At 40.9% G+C, this 20,601-nt stretch overlaps 1 protein-coding gene across 2 annotated transcripts in view; it reads right to left on the bottom strand.

The window, feature by feature from the left end:
* The window catches only part of Cfap61 (cilia and flagella associated protein 61), a 300,869-nt gene that overhangs the window by 54,703 nt on the left and 225,565 nt on the right, over positions 1 to 20,601 (bottom strand). For both annotated transcript variants that reach the window (XM_052722829.1, XM_052722831.1), the window contains exons 24-25: positions 17,409 to 17,500; positions 9,259 to 9,464 (exon numbers count right to left, since the gene is read on the bottom strand). In XM_052722829.1, coding sequence (XP_052578789.1) covers positions 9,259 to 9,464; positions 17,409 to 17,500 — 298 coding nt within the window. The remainder of the gene's footprint in view (positions 1 to 9,258; positions 9,465 to 17,408; positions 17,501 to 20,601) is intronic.

Below are 20,601 nucleotides of genomic sequence, written 5' to 3'. Positions count from 1 at the left end.
TCCCAGCGGTGAAGCAGTTCTCTGTCTGTGTCTCTCTCACTTCCTCACCCAATGGGGGAACTAGTTCTCTCTTACACACCCACCAGTGGCCAATTAATTCTCCTTCTCCAGCGCCAACCGTTTGTGCTGGCACTGTGAGGTAGAAGCAAAGACTGAACCTCAGCCGGACTCTGAGCCAGCCTGGGCTGTGGAACCCCAGCGGCTGTGGCCCTGTGGCAGCTGTCTGCTGAGCATCACTCTAGCTGACTGCTCAGTTGCCACCCTCTGGTTCCACAGGGCTCCAAGTGACTCACTGCTTGTGAGGCATGAGAGCCTCACAAAGACCCCGAGGGCTCCTCCGAAGTGGGAGAGGAGCCGTCCTTGGTGCTCGGCTTACAGAAAAGCGGAGCACTGGGTACCGTCGGCCCTGCCAGCATGGAGGAAGGTGTCCTCAGTGTGGTGGATGGATGAGCACAGGGGACATGCAGCTGGCTTTGAATGAGACACATGGCTGATGCTGCCAAGGTCAGGAAAACAATTGGTAATCAGATCTTGGCCAAAATCAGCTGAGCAATTCACCCTGCTTGGACAGGACCAAGTCAGCCTGTCTGACAAGGGGCAGGGAGGACAGGGCTGGGCCAAGAATCAGCACCGCGACCTGGCAGCACTTGGTGGCACTTGAGAAGACTGTGGCCGCAGCTGCATGTGTGTCCATGGCTGCCAAGGCATGGTGGGATCCTCAGGGCCTCACTGACAATGCGTGGCCAGTGTCGTCCTGCCCCCTGCCTCTTTCTGACAGATGCCAGTCGACATTGCCTGCCATCAAGTGCTGTCCACTCTTATTTGGCCATCCTGAACAGTCACTCCTAACCAATCAAATTAACTTCTATAATTATTACCATCATCAGCTAACAGCTGTGCCCTGACTAGAGGCTTCATGCTCACCAGTGCTGTTTCAGGGCGAACCAAATCAGCTGGGGCTTTGAATTTGGCTAAATGTGAAAGCATTTCTTCTTTTTTTTTTTCTTCCACATTCAATTCTTAGGATCTCATTTACCACTGAGTAGGTTTTCTTTTAACCACACCCCCCCAAAAAAAAAAAATTCCCCTGGAACTCAGATGTTCTAATAAACTAAAAAGAAAATGAATTTCCTTTTTAAATACCTATGCTTTCACTCCCAGTGACAGATTAAGTGAATTCCACAAAATGAGAAACACCTGCATTAAATGATGTCACTGCCCTTGTGACCTAACAGATATCCACAGAACATTCCATCCAGACAATCCAGACACTACAGGATACATTTCTTAGTGGCCCATGGAACTCTCTCTACAATAACTCATGTTGTAGGACACAAAATAGATTTTAAAAATATAAGGAAATTCAAATAATTTCTCGTCTTTCATCTGAGCACAATGGAGTAAAGGTTGAAATCAACAGCCAGAGAAACTGGAGAGCAAGCCTAACTCAGAGACTGGCCACTCCACCACTGAATGCTGAATGAGGCCACCAAAGAAATCAAGAAAGAAATTAAACAATTCCTAGAATTGGATAAAAACGAAAACACAATGTAACAAAATCCCACAGGATACAATGCAAACAATCCTAATGGGAAGTTTACAGTCACAGAGTTTCTGTTCAAAAGTCAGAGCGACTGCAGATAGCTGAAAATGCATCTCAGGCTTGGAAAAACAAGAACAAGCCAAAGCCCAAATCAGTAGCTGGCAAGAAATACGATCAAGTCCGACATTAGTGAACTAGAAACAGCAAGAGTACAAAGACTCAGTGAAGGGAAGGACTGGTGATCTGAAAAGATCAACAAGTTTGACGAACCTATAGCCAAAATTAACCAAAAGTGGGAAGACCCAAATTAACAAATCAGCTGAAAAAGGAGGCTTCACCGCCTTGTCCGTTACATGGCTTCCAAGGACTTGGACCTGCCTGGGGACAGCAAAGAAATGAAGAAAAGTCAGATACACAGAAAAGTGGGGGTTGGGTGGACTGGGCTCTCTGATGGAGAAACCTCAGCACCCCAGAGCTCAGTGTGTTTACTATATAGACCTGAACAGGAAGGTGGGGCTACTGCATATAGATAAACAAGGAGGCAGGGTTTATGGTGGACAGCTGAATCAAGGAGGCAGCTAATCTCAGTAGGAACAGGCTCCATAGGGGAGCAGTCTTGAGACCATAAACATCCAGGGGGCAGTGGGGAGAAAACTATGGGTTTTTTGTTTGTTTGTTTGTTTTTGGTTTTTGTTTTTGCATACACTATCAACCATCACACCTGGACTAGCAGAAAAAGCTTTGCCATTTCCCTTTGAGTCTCACCCCTGGGGAGAAGGCTTTGCTGTACCTCTGTGAGCCTAGTCAACAACACACACTGACTCAGGCCTTCACCCAGGGCTTTCTCCTTCCTACACATTACAACAACAACAACAAAAAAAACCAATGACATTCAGAAAATTGTTAGGCTCTACCTTTAAACTTATATTCTATTAAATTGGAAAAACATTTAAAAATAGATAAAGTTCTAAACACATATGACCTACTGTCTTAGGGTTTCTATTGCTATGAAGAGACCCCATAACCACAGCAACTCTAATAAAGGAAAACGTTTCATTGGAGCTGGCTTACAGTTCAGAGGTTTAGTCCATTATCATCATGGCGGGACACAGTGGTGTGCAGGCAGGCACGGTGCTAGAGAGATACCTGAGAGTTCTTCATCTTGCAGGCAACAGGAAGTAGACTGAGACACTGGGCGGTACCTTGAGCCTATATGAGACCTCAAAGTCGGCCTCCACAGTGACACAATTCCTCCAACAAAACCACACCTACTCCAACAAGGCCACAACTCCTAATAGTGCCACTCCCTTTGGGGGCCATTTTCTTTCAAACCACCACACCTACCAAAATTTAATTAAGTTAAGTAGATAATTTTATTTTTTTCATCGAGACAGGGTTTCTCTGTGTAGCTTTGCACCTTTCCTGGATCTCACTCTATAGACCAGGCTGGCCTCGAACTCATAGAGATCCACCTGGCTCTGCCTCCCGAGTGCTGGGATTAAAGGCATGCACCACCACCACCCGGCTAAATAAATAATTTTAACACATCTATAACAAGCAACAAGACTGAAGGAGCAATACAAAGTTTCTTAAATTAAAAATGCCCAGGCCTTTATGTATTCACTGCTAAGTTCTACTACACCTTTAAAGAAGAAACAACAATAATCCTTCTCAGACTATTTCATAAACCAGAAATGGAAGGGACACTACAAAAATCTTCTTACGTGGCCCATATTACTCTGACATCAAAACCCACTTAAAAGACCCAACAACAAAACAACATAGGCCAATTTCTCTGGTAAACATAGATACAAACATCCTCAATAAAATCTACAATTCGTCAAAAGATCATTCACCATGATCAAGTTGGCTTCATTCCAGGGATGCAGGGATGGTTCAACATTCATAAATAAAAAACAAACAAAATTATTTACAAATCAATAAATGTAATACATCACATAAATGGACTCAGGAAATAATTCACATTACCATCTAAATAGATGAAGAAAAAGCTTTAGACAATTTCCAACATCCCATCAAGATGAAAACCCTGAAGAAACTAGAAATAGAAGAACTATATCTCAACATAATCAGGCTTTATACAACAAATCTCTAATCAACACTATATTAAATGGGGAAAAACTCAAAGCATTTCCACTAAAACTGGGAACAAAACAAGAGTATCCACTTCCTCCACTATTATTCCATATAGTGCTCAAAGTATTAATTAGAGAAAATAAGAGAAAGAAATAAAAAGGAAACAAATGGGAAAGAAAGAAGGCAAAACATCCTCATTTGTAAATATGATTCTACACGTTAGAGATTCCAAAGACCCCATCAGAAAGTTCTTGAATCTGATAAACGCCGTCAATAAAGTGGCAGCATAAAAAAAAGGAAGAAAGCACAGTCAGTAGCCTTTCCACAGCATGAACAGACATGCTGAGAACAAAACCAGAAGAATAACCCCACTCACTGTTGCCTCACATTACAAAACAACCAACACAATTCTGAGAATAAACTAGCCAAGTAAGTGAAAGCCCTCTACAATGAAAACTTTCAAACACCAAAGAAAGAATTATAGAAGATACTAGAAGAAGGAAAGACCTCCCACTATCATCGATTGTTAAGACCTAATATTGTGAAAATAGCCAAGAGCAATTTACAGATTCAATGAAATCATCATCAACATTTCAATGCCATTCTTCATGCAAATATTTTAAAAAGCCCTTAAAACTCATGTGGTAGTACAAAAGACCCTAGACAGCAAAACAATCTTGAACAAAAAGAATGTCAGAGATATTCCATATCTGATTTCAAGTTTTACTAGAGAGATACAACAAGAAAAATAGCATGGTACTCACACACAGCTAGTCTCTCTCTCTCACCCCGTGTGAAAATCAGCTCCAAATGGACTAAAGGTCTTAATGTAATAAAGTAGGGAAGACATTTCAAGATATAGACATAGGCAAGGACTCTCTGAATAATATTCTAGTTGCTCAGGAGACAATACCAACCTGACAAGTAGGATTTCATGAAATTAAAAGTCTGCACAGCACATGAAACAATTAATATAGTGTAGAAACATCACTCTGGATGGAAGTAAAATCTTTGTTACCTATATATACCACTGAGGATTAATATCTAGAATATACAAAGAGCTAGAAAACCTGAACAACAAGAAATGAAGCAGCTCAGTAAATGTTAATAAAACAAATAGATAGTTCTCCAACAGTAAAAGAAACATATGAAAAAAATGTTCAACCACACTGGCCACCAGAAAAATGCAGATTAAGATGACACCGAGATTCCAGCCCACCCAAATCAGAATGACATTCCTTAAGACAACAAATGCTGACAACGTTGGAGACAAAGAGACTCACACCACCGGTGGCCATGTGAACAGTCTACCGTAACGGAAGCCAGTGCAGAGGGTTTCCTACAATATGACTCAGTTACCAGCACTCCTGGGTATTCACCCAAAGAATTCTAAGTCAGCATATCACCCAAGTCTACATGAATTCTAAGTCAGCATATCAGTCAAGTCTACAGGCGTTTGAAAAAGGGGAAACATATGATTAAAGAATTTGATACTTGATAAAAAGATGGATTATCTTTGAAAGCACCAGGAAACTTTCCTGATACATAAAATATTTCTAAAATTAAGCACTCCTTTGGGAAAAAAGCAAGAGTCTACTCATAATTTAAAAATGCTGAGTTGGGACAAAGGGTGTGCTTGGTATGCACAAGACCCTAGGGTTCAATCCTCAGTGTGCACACACACACACACACACACACACACACACACACACACACACACATCTTAGAACCACAGTCTTCAAAAGGATCCTTTGCCCAATAAAGGACACAAATAATATGAAAAAATCACACATTTAATAATGAACACATTATCTGTAAGAAGAATGAGGCAAGGCTGTCGGCCCTAACTACTCCACAGTAATTTATGCTACATACCTTAGCCTGTGTAGTAGGACAAGAAAAACAAAAAGAAATCACAAAGATTCGATAAGAAAAAAATTGACATTATTTGCAAAGGATACAATCTTATCTATGTGAAAATCTAAAGGATCTATAGGTGAATTTTTTTTTAATTAATGAAGGACTTCAGTAAATTTGCAGGACACAGAACTATAAAAAAATTAGGGCATCCCTTTATACTAACAACAATCAACAAGAGTGATGCTTTGAAATTAATTAATGAATTAATCATTATGAAAGAAAGAACACACGAGCATGCAATGCAAGTATGATGAGCAGGTGTGGTCATATGTCACAGCACATGAGTGGAGGTCGGAGAGCAACCCGGTAGAGTTGATGCTCTCCCACCTTTATGGAGCCTGTGGATTGAACTCGAGTCATCAGGCTCACACAGCAAGTACTTTGCCCACTGAGCCATCTCATTGGCCCAACACAAATGATGTTGATAGCAGCAATAAAATGATACAATACGTTGGGATCATGTCAGACAAAAACTGGGCATGTTATTTATGAAGACAATTATAAAATTTTATTGAGAGTCATGAAAGATGTTCTAAATAAACTGATACTTACCCTATGTTATAATGTTATAATCTGTATCAAAAAGGTCAGTTCTTACCTAATTAAGCAAGAATTTAATGCACTATCCAACAAACACAATGGATATTTTCATGGAACATGATAGGTTTATTATAAAACTTTTAGAAGAGTTAAGGGTCAAAAATATCCAAGATATCCTTGAAGAAGGTATTAAGAGATTGCATTAAATATTAATAATTAACAATAAATTAAGAATATATATTAATTGCCACAATATAGAAAGTGGCTTCAAAGCATTAGAAGAAACATTCAAAATATGAATTCAAAATATGTGACCAACACAAGTTTGCATCCAGATTATATCAGCCCTCTTGGGCATTTTTAAGAAGAGAACCCATATTGTCACAAGGTACTATCATAAATGTCCCATCAACAAATAAAAAGGTACTTAGCTGCATCAGTCATCAGAGAAGGATAGAGAAAATCCAGAAGATACAGTTGTATATGACCAAACTGGTCTAATTTTAAAGTCTGAACATAACCAATGTATGATGGACAGCCAGGAACTCTCATGCAAGGTTGTGTAGACAGATATGACTACTTTGGGAAAGTTTAAGTACAGGTTGCCAAGACTATGCAGTTACAGGGCTGTGACACTCTTAGAGAAATCCTATACATGAAGTATGTTCTCGGTGGCCACAGAAGTGTTTGTAACAGGACAAAGAACTTAAGACAACATTCTATGAATGAGTAGGGACACAGTCAAGCAATGGAAGACTACAGTGCTGGGTGAGCTGCAGCTGTGTCCGTGAGTTCTGACACCTCGCACACAGAATAAACAGGACACTGACTTTCTGTAGCAACCCATAGATTCAACTCAAAAGTAGGCAAAACAAATTAATATTATTTAGGAAATCATTTATATATAAACACATATAAAGCATATATATAAACACACACTAACACAGGCACATAGACACACACACACAAACATACACACACACACATGTGTGCACATGCATGTATGAAATAACGGTTGGTAAACCACAACCCTTGGATCAAATCCAGCCAGTGCCTGCTTTGGAATATGATGCTTCATTAGGTCATGCTGTGTCCATTTGCTTATGTTCAAATGACATTTGAAGCCAAAGCTGCTTTCTCATTTTAAGGGCAGAGATGAGAATTTGTGAAAAAGACTATTTTTGTTCCCATATAGTAAAGTTTCACAGGAAACAAAATGATTAACCCTAACTTCAAAATGGTGGCTGCCTTCCAAATGATAGTCTGGGTACGGCCAGACAGGGGCTTCCAATGCCTTGCGGTGAAGAATTATTCCTTAACATAGGTAGCAGACACATGGGTTTCCAGTATCATTTTCCCTTCAAGCATACATGAATATCTCACATACCTTTGTTTGTTTGCATGAGATATTCTTTAAGTTAACATTTTTAGGAGGGAGGAAGGATTATGACACCGGCAGTCACCCTGTGGGTATCAAGGACACTCAAATTCTGTTTTACAGACTGCGTGAGGTGCTGGCTCTGCCACCATCTTGTTTTCTGGACAGAAAAAAGTTCTCCCAACCTCACTAAGCAGCAGCTGCATTTGGAAGTGGCTTTCTACTGTAAAATGGCATGCCTTCCTCAAGGCATCCTAAATAATTTGAGACTTATACTGTGCTATGATATTGGGGCCAACACCAAAGATGACAATTTTTACCAGACTGATCTAAGATTTGATGCACTTTCTATCAAGTCCAGTGGATTTTTTTTCATGGAACTTGACATGTCTACAATAAAACTTGCTATAGAATTTTTATTCTATAAGTCTTTCACTTGCTTGGTTAGAGGTATCCCAAGATGTGTGTGTGTGTGTGTGTGTGTGTGTGTGTGTGTGTGTGTGTGTGTGTATTTGAGACTACTGTGAAAGGTATTGTTTCCTTGACTTATATCTCACACTGTCATTCGTATATTGAAGGGCTACTGATTTTTGTGGTTAATTTTGTATTCTTCTACTTTGCTAAAAGTGTTTATCAGCTGTAGAAGTTTCCTGGTGGAGTTTTTAGAATCATTTATGTATACAATTGTATCATCTGCCAAGAAAGATACTTTGACTTCTTCCTTTCCTATTTTTTGTCCCCTTCAGTTGCCTTATTGCTGGATCTAAGATTTCAAGTACTATAATGAAATAGGTATGAAGAGAGTGAAAATCCTTGTCTTGTTACTGATTTTAGTGGAAATGCCTTGAGTTTCTCTCCATTTAGGTTGATGTTGGCTGTGAGCTTGCTGTACATTGCCTTTGTTATGTTGAGGTATGATCCTTGTATCCTTAATCTCTCCAGGACTTTTATCATGAAAAGGTGTTGGATTTTGTCAGAGGACTTTAATGCATCTAATGAAATGATCATGTGGTTTTTGTCTTTCAGTCTATTTATGTGGTGGATTACATTTATCAATTTATATATATCGGACCATCTCTGCATCTCTAGGATGAAGCCTATTTGATTATGATGGATGATCTTTTTGATGTGTTCTTGGATTCAGTTTATAACTACTCTTTTACTGAGAATTTTTGCATCTATGTTCAAAAGGGCTATTGGTCTGTAATTCTCTTTCTTTGTTGGGTTTTTGTGTAGTTCATGTATCAATGGGAACTGTGTAAAAGAGCTGTGTAAACTTGTAACTGTATAACCTTGTAAAAGAGCTGAAAAAGCCACCCAGAAATTTTCTTACCAATGTATTTGGTAAATAGTCATCCACATTCTGGAAGGAAAAAGGCTAGGATGGTAAGCAGCCTGTCTAGTGGTTACAAAATTCCTACTGGGACCAGATTCTTCCACATCCTGACCTTCAACCTTTCTTTTAGGTTCAGACTGTTGCTCTTAGCAGCCCCATGTGGAAAAGGACTTGAGGATCACCTTAACTCATGCTTTCATATCAACACCATGTACAGTCGCATCTGAGGTCCAGTTCACATACTTCCTCAAGTGAACCTTTGCTCTCCAGCCAATGCTAGTGGTCTGATATTCATTATTGTGTGATAAAGCCATCTCAGTCACTTCTCAGCCTCTCTCAGTGATTCCTATTTCACTCTCTGGTGCTTTGTGACACACATCCCTCCAGCGTGAAACATCCTACACAACCATATGTACCCACAATCAAAGTTAATGTCCAACTCACCTGTAGAGATCTGGAATCAACTTTTCATCAAAACGAGTGCACAGGTTGTTGAGGACTTGCTCATGCTGTCCAAACAAGCGGATGTAGTTGGAGGCTGGGAAGGGCTCCTTTGAAAAGCATGTGATGGCCTCCACCAACTTATACTTGTTAATGTACAGTCGGAAGTATGTGCCATCTTTCACATTACCTGTTATTATTTCTGAACCCTGGGTGAGAATGAGAAATGGATCAGGAAAACAGTATCCAAAACATTTCTCAACTTTGGGAATTTTGTTTTACCATTTTTTTCCATGTATAATAGACAAGTCCTATCTTGTGCAAATAACAGCTAATGACCATACACAAAGACAATGATGCATCAGAAATGACATTTTTCATGACAAAATGTTCCTCAGCACATTTTAAATTGTCATTACATTGTTCTATGCTTTTACTAATTAGTTGCTAAGTGACAACCAACACTATAGCTCAATATCTCACCCAGTAAAGGAACTGGGTCCCTTTATGATGATGCATTTGAAGTGTCAAATTTCACAGAACCATTTTGAAAACAATATCTTGGTCAAAGTGATCATGAGGAATTCTAGTTGTTTTAAAGAATACTTAAACAAATAAAAGATGAAAACCTGGCAGGTAGGCTTAGGAAGGAGGGTGGGCAATGACAGCCAGGCCTTTGATAATGCAGTTGCCAGGAGCACACACCCCACACAGTCAGTCTGTGGATGACCTTTCTCAGGCCACAACATACATCCTATATAGTCTGTGGATGACCTTTCAGTTTGTAAGTTGTTCAAGGTGTGGATTTTGCCCCTTAGAAACTGATAAAACTGCCACATGAACCAGATAATGAGGAAGGGTTCTGTTATAATCCCATGTCATGACTACTTTTTTTATTTCAGCCATGATGGCTACCGACTCCTCACTGGAGCTCTGTTCCCTGTTGACCTCAGTAGACAAACACAGTCTGTGTTGATGGAGGCTGAACTTTTACTTTGCCCCAAGACTCTGAATTTAGTTCACTATGACACCAATAACGCTTTTCTGAGTGCATATAGAGTTAAGCTTTCACTCTGAACTTGAATGTGGCATTTAGAAAGCTACGGCAAATTCAACTTGTCTTAATCCCAAACATTCACCTTAGTCCTGAATCCACCTGAGGGCTTTATCTAAACAGGGACACACAGTGTGATGGTTAATGTGATTGTCAACCACCTAGGAGACAAGCCTCCAGGCACACCTGTCTCCTAGGACTTGACAATTATCCCAGTTTTTTTCAGGGGGCCCTAAAGATGTCATCACCCCCAGATATCAGGAAGTAATTTTAAGAAAATGATGCCCACATTCCCAAGAGGTAGAGCAGGTGGTTTTTGATCATTCAGTGGGTTATGAATATTTGTCATTGTTTAGAGAGGTTGGTTACAAGTTGTTATTGATAATGGTCAGGAAAAAAAGGTGAACAAAAGAGATTAGATTCAGAGTTCTTGTTTTGAAAAGAAAAAAGGGGGATATAGAAATGACAGGATAAAATGGAGGATTATTGAATCTACTCTGAAAAGAAAAAGGGGGGATATAAAAATAGGATACAAAGGTAGATTACTGAATCTACTTTTAAACCAAAAAAACAACTAATAGTTTTAAATATTTTACATTGATATGGATTTTTGTATGTTTGTTAGAACATTTTGTACATACATTTCTACTCTTATTCAAGGTATTGTATCTATACAGCTCATTTAACAATGTAATGCAAATTTCTAGTACTTGAAAGTTATTATTACAAACTATTTAGGATAATAAAGAAATGCACATTAGTAGTTAGTCACCTATTACAATCAAACTTGTAGTCGTGTTAGGTATGTTTTCAAGGTCAAACAGATATATTTTAGGTAGACAGGTAGTGTTTAAATACTTCAGAGATCTACAGAATTTGGCATTTAATATGTTTTAATGACAATGAGACATGTCAGCTCCTGGCAGCACCAATATACTTCAGAGAAGATGATGGGCATCAAAGAAACTCCATGTGGAGTTTACTTTCTTTGTGACAAAAGTTAGCCAATGGGCAAGAAAGTGCCCTTGCCTCAACTGCTGACAGTATGCTGTCCAAATTGGACAAGCAGGACACAAAAGAAAGGACTGCTGAACTTTGCCAAGACAAGGTAGGATAGTCCTTTAAAATTTCTGCTTCACAGAAAAGTCTGTCAGCTATTCTAGGCCCGTAGGCCAAAGATGGATGCCCCAACATTGCAGAGGAACCTTGGGTGACTGTCCAGGCAGCCAGCTGTTTCTGTCATTTCTCACACTTTTTGGAAGTCACTTACATGCACTTAGGTAATATTTTCTTCTCAGGTCTCTGATGGAGTTGATGGCTAGATAGTTATAGTTCATTTTCCTTGTTAGCAAATTCAGAAAAAAAACTTATAAAAGAAATGTAAAGTGTATAAGGTTGAGAGACAGCAAAAGATAGTTTTGGGTTGGTAATGAAAATTAGGATAGAAGGTGAATTAGGTACAACTCTTTGGACTCACCAAGACAGGATCAATAATGGAGTATTTTCTCTGAATTTGTCAAATGTTAATGGACTAGACATTGTTGATATAATTATTGCCTGTATATATTTGTATATAGTTATTGTATTTATTGTATATAGTTTTTCTGTTAGTTATAACCTTCTCTTTTATTTTAGACAAAAAGGGGGAAATGTTGTGATATTTTGTTTGTGTTCTGACAAATAAAGCTTGTCCGAAGATCAGAGGGTGGAGCTAGCCACTAGTTAGCCACAGAGGTCTGGAGATCTGTATAGACAAGAGACAGGAAGTGATATGGCTAGGTGGAGAGAGAAAGGGATAAGGCAGGGAGGAGACAGGAGCTCTGCCCTTTTTGGTCTGAGGAGTCAGAGAGGTAAGAGGTAGCTATGGCTTGCTCCTTTGCTTCTCTGATCTTTCAGCTTTTACCCTGTTATCTGACTCTGGGTTTTTATTATTCAGACCAATTAGGATCAAACTACAGGATCATTTATATTAGGTTAGCCTCTGGGCATCCTCCTGAGGAATCATCTTGATTAGGTTATTGAGGTGCTAAGACCTACCTTAAAAGTAGGCAGCCCCTGGGCTTGGGCCCTGGAATGCACAGAAAGGAGAAAGTGAGCTGAACAAGAGCATTGATTGTTCTCTGCTTCCTGACTGGGGACACAATGTGAGCAGCTGCCTAAGTTCCTGCCAGAATGCCTCCTCTGCCACAAGAGGCTATGTCTTTGAACTTTGAACCAAAATAAGCCCTTTCTCTCTTAAGTTATTTTCATCAGTGCATTTTATCACAGCAGCAGGAAAAGCAACTAAACCATAAGGTTGAACTTCATAACTAAACTGAGGCAACTGGTGGGCATCGTGGCATCACATGGCACAGACCTGGGAAGGAGACTTTAGGCCAACTCCAATACAATGATAGACTGGATATTTAGGGGAGGGGGATGGCAGCAGCTACAGCATTAATAAGAAGCTGGCCAATGATGCTTCAAAGAGGAGGCTGGTGGTCTAGTACATTCATGGTAAGAAACTATGTCCATAGCACATTTTCTATTTTGAAAATGTATCACAAGGAGCAGCAGCACCCCACATTTTTGGTACCATCATTAAAATTAAAACTCTGTGTGTGTGTGTGTGTGTGTGTGTGTGTGTGTGTGTGTGTGTGTGTGTATGTGTGTTTAACATTCCTTTATACTCTGGGAATATATGTCACTGTGGTTGGTTTAATAAAGAAGCTGACTGGCCAATAGCTGGCCAGGATAAGGTTAGGTGGGAGAACCAGACTAAGGACACTGGGAAGAAGAAAGGTGGAGTCAGAGGAGTCGCCAGCCAGACATGGAGAAGAAACAGGAGGTACAAGATGAAGGAGGGGTAATGCCATGTGACAAAATGTAGATTAAAATAAATTAGTTAACTTAAGTTTTAAGAGTTAGCTAGTAACAAGTCTGAGCTATTGGCTAATCACTTCAGGAGGAAGCTGGAAAACCACAAGCAAGTGAGTGCTGAGTGAGAGGTCACTCCTCAGTAGAAGCAGTGCTGGCCATATTCTGAGTACAGCTGCTTGGGGGTTCCAGATGGCTCCCCTCCAGAGTTCTGGTGTAATGGTGGCTGCCAGCTTTTCTCTGGGCTCACTGGAGAGCAGGGACAGCAATCCCACAAGGCCTGAGCTGCTGCTGCCTCCTCTTGAATGTTTCTTTATGCTGAGTGACTGAGAAAAGTCACCAAAGAGACTAACTTCGTGAGCCACCGAGATGGGCAATGAGAAGGTGGCTTTGCAAGGAGCTTCATTCACTACCCCACATTCAGTTATTGAGGTCTCCTTTGTGTTCTGGGCTCTACATCCTAGTCTGGGCACTTTCGGGTTGGGGACATGGTTAGTTACTACAGCAGATGTGACTAACTGCCAAGAAACCTGGTAGCTTGCTGGCCAGGAGCCAGCCAGAGTCTGAGCAGGACACACTGTCCAATGACAACCTGTCGCATGAGGGTGGTAGCCTTAAGATTGCTTCCAGCGACATGTTTTGCTTTATTTTTTAACGAATGAATCTCCGTGGTGTCAGCACAAAGCTAAGCACACCATGCTGCAGAGTGGCAGGGCTTAAAAAGGCTATTCAGTAAACAGCCACTCTAGAGAACCTAACAGGGGGGAGGCCTTGCTGGTGATGGATCTTAGCTATGGAAGGCAAGTTGTGTCAATTTTAATGAGCTTTGGCACTGTCTCAGAATGGCTAGGGGTGGGGTGGAACAGTCTGGAAGCTTGGAGTGCATTGAAATATTGCACATCAATATTAAAAGGAATTCACATACAAACTGGCTTCTCAGCCACAAATTACCCTTGTCGTGCTGGCCATTCCTACTGACACTCGCTGCCCTGACTTTCTCCCCCTCATTACATAGGTTAGAACATCGATTCAGAATTCACGACAAATAGAAGTCATGGGATTAATCAGCCTCAGTGTTTGAGAAACCAAGTCCCCAGCTCCCATGACAAACACATGATTTAAAATTTAATAGTATCCAAGGCAGAATTTGTTGTGACAAAATTCTTTACTTTGTGGCACACAAGCCAACCAAGCATGTGGGCCAGATCTGTAAAGCAGCTCATTCTGGAGGCTTCTCCAGTCTTTTCTTCGTTTGCCGGGTTATTGTGTGAAGAGCTCATGGATTACTGAAGTGGCTTCTAGCTTCACTATTCTACTCACTGAGAACTAGAAACGTCTAAGATTGGTCTGGACCGTATCTATTGTAAGAATAGTAATTCAGCTTCCCTGGGGGGGGGGGAATACCTTTCGGTGGGTCACACTCTTCATCAGCAGGCTATAGTTAGGTAGGTGACTGTCTATCCATTTTGGCAACAATTTTGCATAAATTAATTTCCACTCTAAAAGATTGCCATGGAGCAATCCTATATTTTTTTTCTTAGAAAATAAGATGGAAGTCTGCTGTGATCCACTGCACTAATTAAGAAGGAAGCCCACCTGGCAAATGGTTAATTAAAGCCAGAGGTCTTATTCAAGTACTGTCATAGCACCAGCCAAAGAATCCATTTAAGTTGCACTGGTATTAAAATTCGCATTATCTAAAAGCCCCTCTGTCTCTTCTGACCTGATGCAGAGAGCACTGGCCGAGGTAGACAGTGAAGACTCTGGTTTGGCCTCCAATCAGGCCCAACACTTCCTAGCTCTCGTACGGATTAGGTGCATGTTGTTTATCTCTGGTGACAAAAGAAGACAGCCTCTGAGCACCTTACATACCAGACCCCTGAGAGAATGTGGAGTCTGCGCGATGGTCCTTGACTGCGCTCTCTATCCTCAGGAGCCTGAGGTGCGAGATTGCAAGCTGGAGGCCAACCCTTAAGCTAGACAGTAAGACACTGTCTACAAACAACAAGCAGACACCCCACCCCCAGTGGGAGAGGCCAAAGAAAGTTAAAAGAAAAAGAAGAAAATATAATACCTGTCTTTTCCCCTAGAAGAAGGAAGTTTCATTATTATATGGAAGCGGGAATTAAAAGAATTTGCACCATTAGTTGTCCACTTGTTTTGCTCCAAGCAGTATAAATGATCAGTAATAATTTGCTCTGAACAAATGATCAATAATAACTCCAGGAATGAAGACAAGTGGAATGACTTATTCAAAGGCCATGAGAAGCAAATGGAAGAGCTGGGACTTGGGTTCCTGAATGCCAAGGGGCCAGGGGCCAATGACTAGTGACATTTTGAATGTTCCCTTTCCTAACAGCTTTGAAGGGTTTTTCTAGTATATTCTACTTATACCCGGTTGACCAGAACTCACCACACGGCTAGCCCTCCCTCCAAGAAAATCTGAGAAATATCTTTACGTTAAGTTGGTCACGTCATTAACCTTCAAAAATATTCAGAATATGGGAAAGGAGGCTCTACCCCAATGAGGAAGAATCACATGTGACACACAAGAAAGGGAGTCACCATTTGATGAGAACCCAGCCTGGGACCATCTATCAGAGGAGCTTCCTTGAGGAAGTCTTCAATTGACCCCCTGATGAGAAGCCCCACCCACAGCTCCCACCTCTCCCAGGTGGCCTTTCTGTGTAATTCATGGAGGGGAGGAAAACAGTTAGGCCTGGTGACGATTCCTGGTCCAAAGAATCCATGTGCTCCAGTATCACAAAGGCAGATGACTATAGCCTGATGGTATATCAAAACCTAGCAATGGTGGCTTACTGATCTTCAGTAGGTAAATGGATAAACTATGTTCCACCTAGACAATGGGATATCATTCAGCACTTAAAGAAACATGCTGTGCAGCCTGAAAAGACATTGAAGGAACTTAAATATATATTACCAGCTGAAATAAGCCAATCTGCAAGGTCACAAGCTGTGGTCCCAATTATATGATGTGATGGTTAACCCTGATTGTCAATTTGATGAGATTTAGAATCAGCACAGAAATAAAGCTCTGAGCATGTCTGTGAGGGAGCTTCTAGATTAGGTTAGCCGAGGTGGGAAGACACACCCTAAATATGGGTGGCAGCATTCCATGGGCTGGGGCTCTGTACTGTATACAAAGGAGAAAGCCAACCGAGCATAAACATCTCCTCTTCTCTGCTTTCTCACTGTGCATGTACTGTGACTACTGCCTCAAGTTCCTGCTTTCCCTGTCCTGAGGACTGTATCCTCAAACTGAGGGTCCAAATAAACCCCTCCTTGAATAAGCTATTTACTGGCGGATATTTGGTCACAGTAACAAGAGTAGCTGATACATGTGACAATTTCAAAGACAATAAAGAAAGGACACAGAGGGGGTTTTAGTAGGATTCTGTATGGCACTGTGATGGTGGATGCACTGTCAAGAACCCTCTAGAATGTACAGCACCTAGAGTAGATCCTAATGAAAGCTATGGGATCTGCTGGTAACAATGTGCTGATGAAGGCCCACCAGGTCACTTTGGTGGGGAATGTAGATAGTTGGGGCAAGTGAATATGTCATGAGGGATGGGGAATAAGGATTATCCAGGAAATCACTCTAACTTTTTCTTGAGTTTGTTATAAAAATAAAACTACTTTTTAAAAGCCTACTGAAGAAAACATGTATTAAAGCAACACTAAACTTGATTATCTCATGATCTTTGGGTGTTAGAGATTGGGGGTGGCTCAGCTGGGAGCCCAAGGTCTCCTAGGCATTCAGTCAAGATCTTGGCTGGAGCTACAGTCATCTGAAGGCTTGAGTGGCACTGGAAGACCCACTTCTAAGGCAGGTAACTCATACGGCTGGTGTAGGCATCCTCAATTCTTTATCATACAGACCTCACCAAAGGGCTGCCTGGGAAACCTTTCACGATGGCAGCTGATTATCTACAAAGGGACAAGGTAGATATTATACTATCTCCGTTATGCTGATATACTTTTGGAGACCACACACTGTCATCTCCACAATTTCCTGCAGGCTACACCAGTCAGCTCGGCTCGTTTTGGGAATGGACCACATGATGGTGTGAGGGGCAAAGACTCTGGTGGCCATTTTAAATGTTGACATGTACAGTGGGAGTATAATGTGTGAAAAATGACTTTGAGTCAAAAATTTTACTTTCCCAAAAAAACAAATATTATGACCAGAAGTAAAGTAAAACTCAAGACCAATACTTACAAAATCAGGCTGTGACCTTTGAACATCCAAGGGACTTGGGATGGCAGGTTTGGCAATATGCAGATAATAATAAGACCCAGGAAGAATGCCTCCTAGAGGAAATAGCAAGTATCCACATCAGAAATGAACTGTTGATTTATATTTCATCAAAGAAGGAAGAGAGATGCCGACAATGTGTCTGCTCATGAAACTCCAGCTAAAGTATGGCCAATTAGCAAGGAAGGCCCTGGCGTGGTTGAACTTTATTTAATCAATTCAATACAATGAAACTAGTATACCCTATAATATAGCTACCCGTGCAAGACGTGCAAAGATGCACCCTGTTGATTTCTCACACCTCCCTGTACTCTAACCCACTGCTACCTAACCAGACCAAGAGCTCCAGAATGTTGCCATGGCGATCCCGTTTCCCATACTCCTCCAAATAACCAAAACATTAAAAATCATATTTTATATGGAAAATTAACAAAGTTCCTTGCTTAATGCTTTAGAAAATCATTATTATAATATGGAGATAATATTGAGTCTGACCAAGCTCTAGTCTTTAAGGCTCCTCCATTCTCTTATCTGCCTGATGTCATTCCCTAAACTCTGACCCAGAGGAGAGGAGCAGGACCTCCCTGAGGCAGCTCCTCAGAGAGAGGAAGGCAGTAACAGAATGTGGGCTTTGGTCTCCTTGGTTTGCTGTTCAATTTACTAGATCAGGTGCCATAAATACAGTCAGGGCTTATGCAGGTGTACTTCACAGTTTAGTCTGTGAACCTCCCAGAACCGAACATCAAATTCTGTAAGTAGGTGGAGTTTTCTGGTGGAAAGGTCCACAAACATTTAAAAACATCCTTTTAAAATATCTCTTCTCTCTGTCTTTGTCTCTCAACATAAAAAACTAACAACCTGTCTTCCACTTCCATGGGCAGCCTGAGGTGACCTGTGAAATTGATTCACTCCTCTCTTGACACTGAAAACCCTATAAGATCAGGCAGACCAAGAGGTTCACATCTTGACGTTCACTTTAGAAAACCCATGAAAGTACCCAGGCCACCAGAGGTATGCAAATCCTAAAGGCCACCAAGTATCTGAAGGACGTCATCGTGAAGGAGCAATGTACTCCAATCTGGCAGTATAATGCTGAGAGTTGGTAGATGTGCCCAAACCGAATAGTAAAGCTGGACAAAGGGTTGATGGTCCCCAAAGACAGATGAAGTCCTGCATTGCATGCTTAAAGTTGCAGAAGATAATGCTTAACTTAAAGGATTGGATGAGATTCTCTAGTCATTGACCATATCCAAGTTAACAAGAACATATCCAACCTAAGACATGCCTTTGAATTTGTAGAGCTCATGGTTGTATTAACCTACCCATAAGCCCCCCTGCCACATGGAGATGATCACCAATGAAAAGGAACAAATTGTTTCTAAGCAGGAAGAGGGGGATGTACAGAAGAAAAAGGTATCCCAGAAGGAAATGGAGAAATAAAAGCTTGAGGTACAAAAATAAGTTAAGCATAAAATAAACACACACACAAAAAATGTCTTACATGAAATCTTCTTCTTAGGGGTCAACAAGGCCTAGGGAGTAAAAATGGCTGTAAATGGCTGAGCCTATCCACGGAGAGAGCTGTAAATGGCTGAGCCTATCCATGGAGAGAGCTGTAAATGGCTGAGCCTATCCACGGAGAGAGCTGTAAATGGCTGAGCCTATCCATGGAGAGAGCAGGCTACAGAGGCTGGAAAAATGGCACATGGAAAAAAGCATTTGCTACCTTTGCAGAGGACTGGGGTTTGGTTCCCAGCACCCATAAGGTGACTAACAATTGCCTGTAAATCCAGTTCCATGGTATTCCACAACCTCTTCAGGCCTCCATAGGCACTACATACATGTGGTGCACAACATATATGAGGACAGCACAACCGTACACAGAAAATTAAAAATAGATCAATGTTTAAAGAGAGAAGGCTAAGAAATAGGGTGCCTGTCTCTTGGACTATGAATTTATGGTGAGAATGGGAATTTGGGGTAAGATGTCAGGGCAAGCCCATGCTCACGAGCCCTGAGATCTCTAGGCAAGTTACTGATGATTTTCCAGTCTATATGCCCAGTATGCAAAGGTCCACAATAATGACATGGCCAGTTCACAATGAATGCCAAAGTGTTGCGAGCTGTTGCAGGCCATGACACAAATGTAGAAGATGGCAATTGATAATTCAGATGTCAGCCCACCAGAAGAATAATTCTCTGATGAAGGAACCCCACTCAAGCAAGGCTCATAGGACTACAGACTCTGGAAACTGGTTGCTTCTCTCCATAAATTCACACGTGCAAAGACAGCTGTGGAATCTCCCCGTTACCATGCATTTTCATGTAATGTGTACATGTAACCTCATGATTACATCTCAATTCTATGGTCACTTACATCTGTGTATTGTCTTAAGATGACTCCTCATTAAGCTGTATAATTTTGATAAATAGAAAATATACTAGGATAACTAGAATATACTTCATAACTAAAACTATTATACCATGAGGACTGTAAGACACTTAAGATCCTGTTTTTTATCATTAGCTCAGACCGAAACAGCAATAAAGACATAAATAAAGAAAACAGCAATTTCTTCTCAGTTCTAAGATAAGCTACATACTATTGGCTGACTTTGGGCCTCAGAGCAAATTCAAACTAGACTGAATGCTTCATAAGATAAACCACCACAGAAAATGCAGAGGGACATATTCCCAGGTGTCTGATTGTGGGAACCAAGGTCAAGCATGAAACGACTTTGATGCCAGTTTACCCAGTTGCTAAAAGTCTGGTTGATAACACAGACCAATGACTAACACCCTACACAAATTCCTCAAGCAGTTAACTCTCTGCATGAACTTCTAACCTCAAAGTTTTAATACAAGACTCAAGGGTCAGCTAACTAACTTTATTGTTTAGGTCCCAAATAATAATTAATCAATTAACCAAGTCCAGAGAGAAATAGTTTTATGTCCAGCTACTGTGTTTCACAGTAAAGTTTCACAGTTAGCCAGGGCTACAGAGGATGGTCTGGCCTCACAGCCTTGAATAAAGAGTTACAAGTTCCCTTCCTTGTGATCTGGAGTTACAAGCAGGCTAAAAAAATATATTTTTAGGTTTGGGATGCTTTCAATGCCATTGCCCAGGAAAGTGCCACACACCATGTTCCCACCTATG

The sequence above is a fragment of the Peromyscus californicus genome, unplaced genomic scaffold (assembly GCF_007827085.1).
Source record: "Peromyscus californicus insignis strain IS unplaced genomic scaffold, ASM782708v3 Scaffold_7__1_contigs__length_154581171, whole genome shotgun sequence".
Classification (NCBI taxonomy): Eukaryota; Metazoa; Chordata; class Mammalia; order Rodentia; family Cricetidae; genus Peromyscus; species Peromyscus californicus.
Note: the sequence above shows the minus strand (reverse complement) of the source record. Positions and strands in the feature narration are given on the sequence as shown.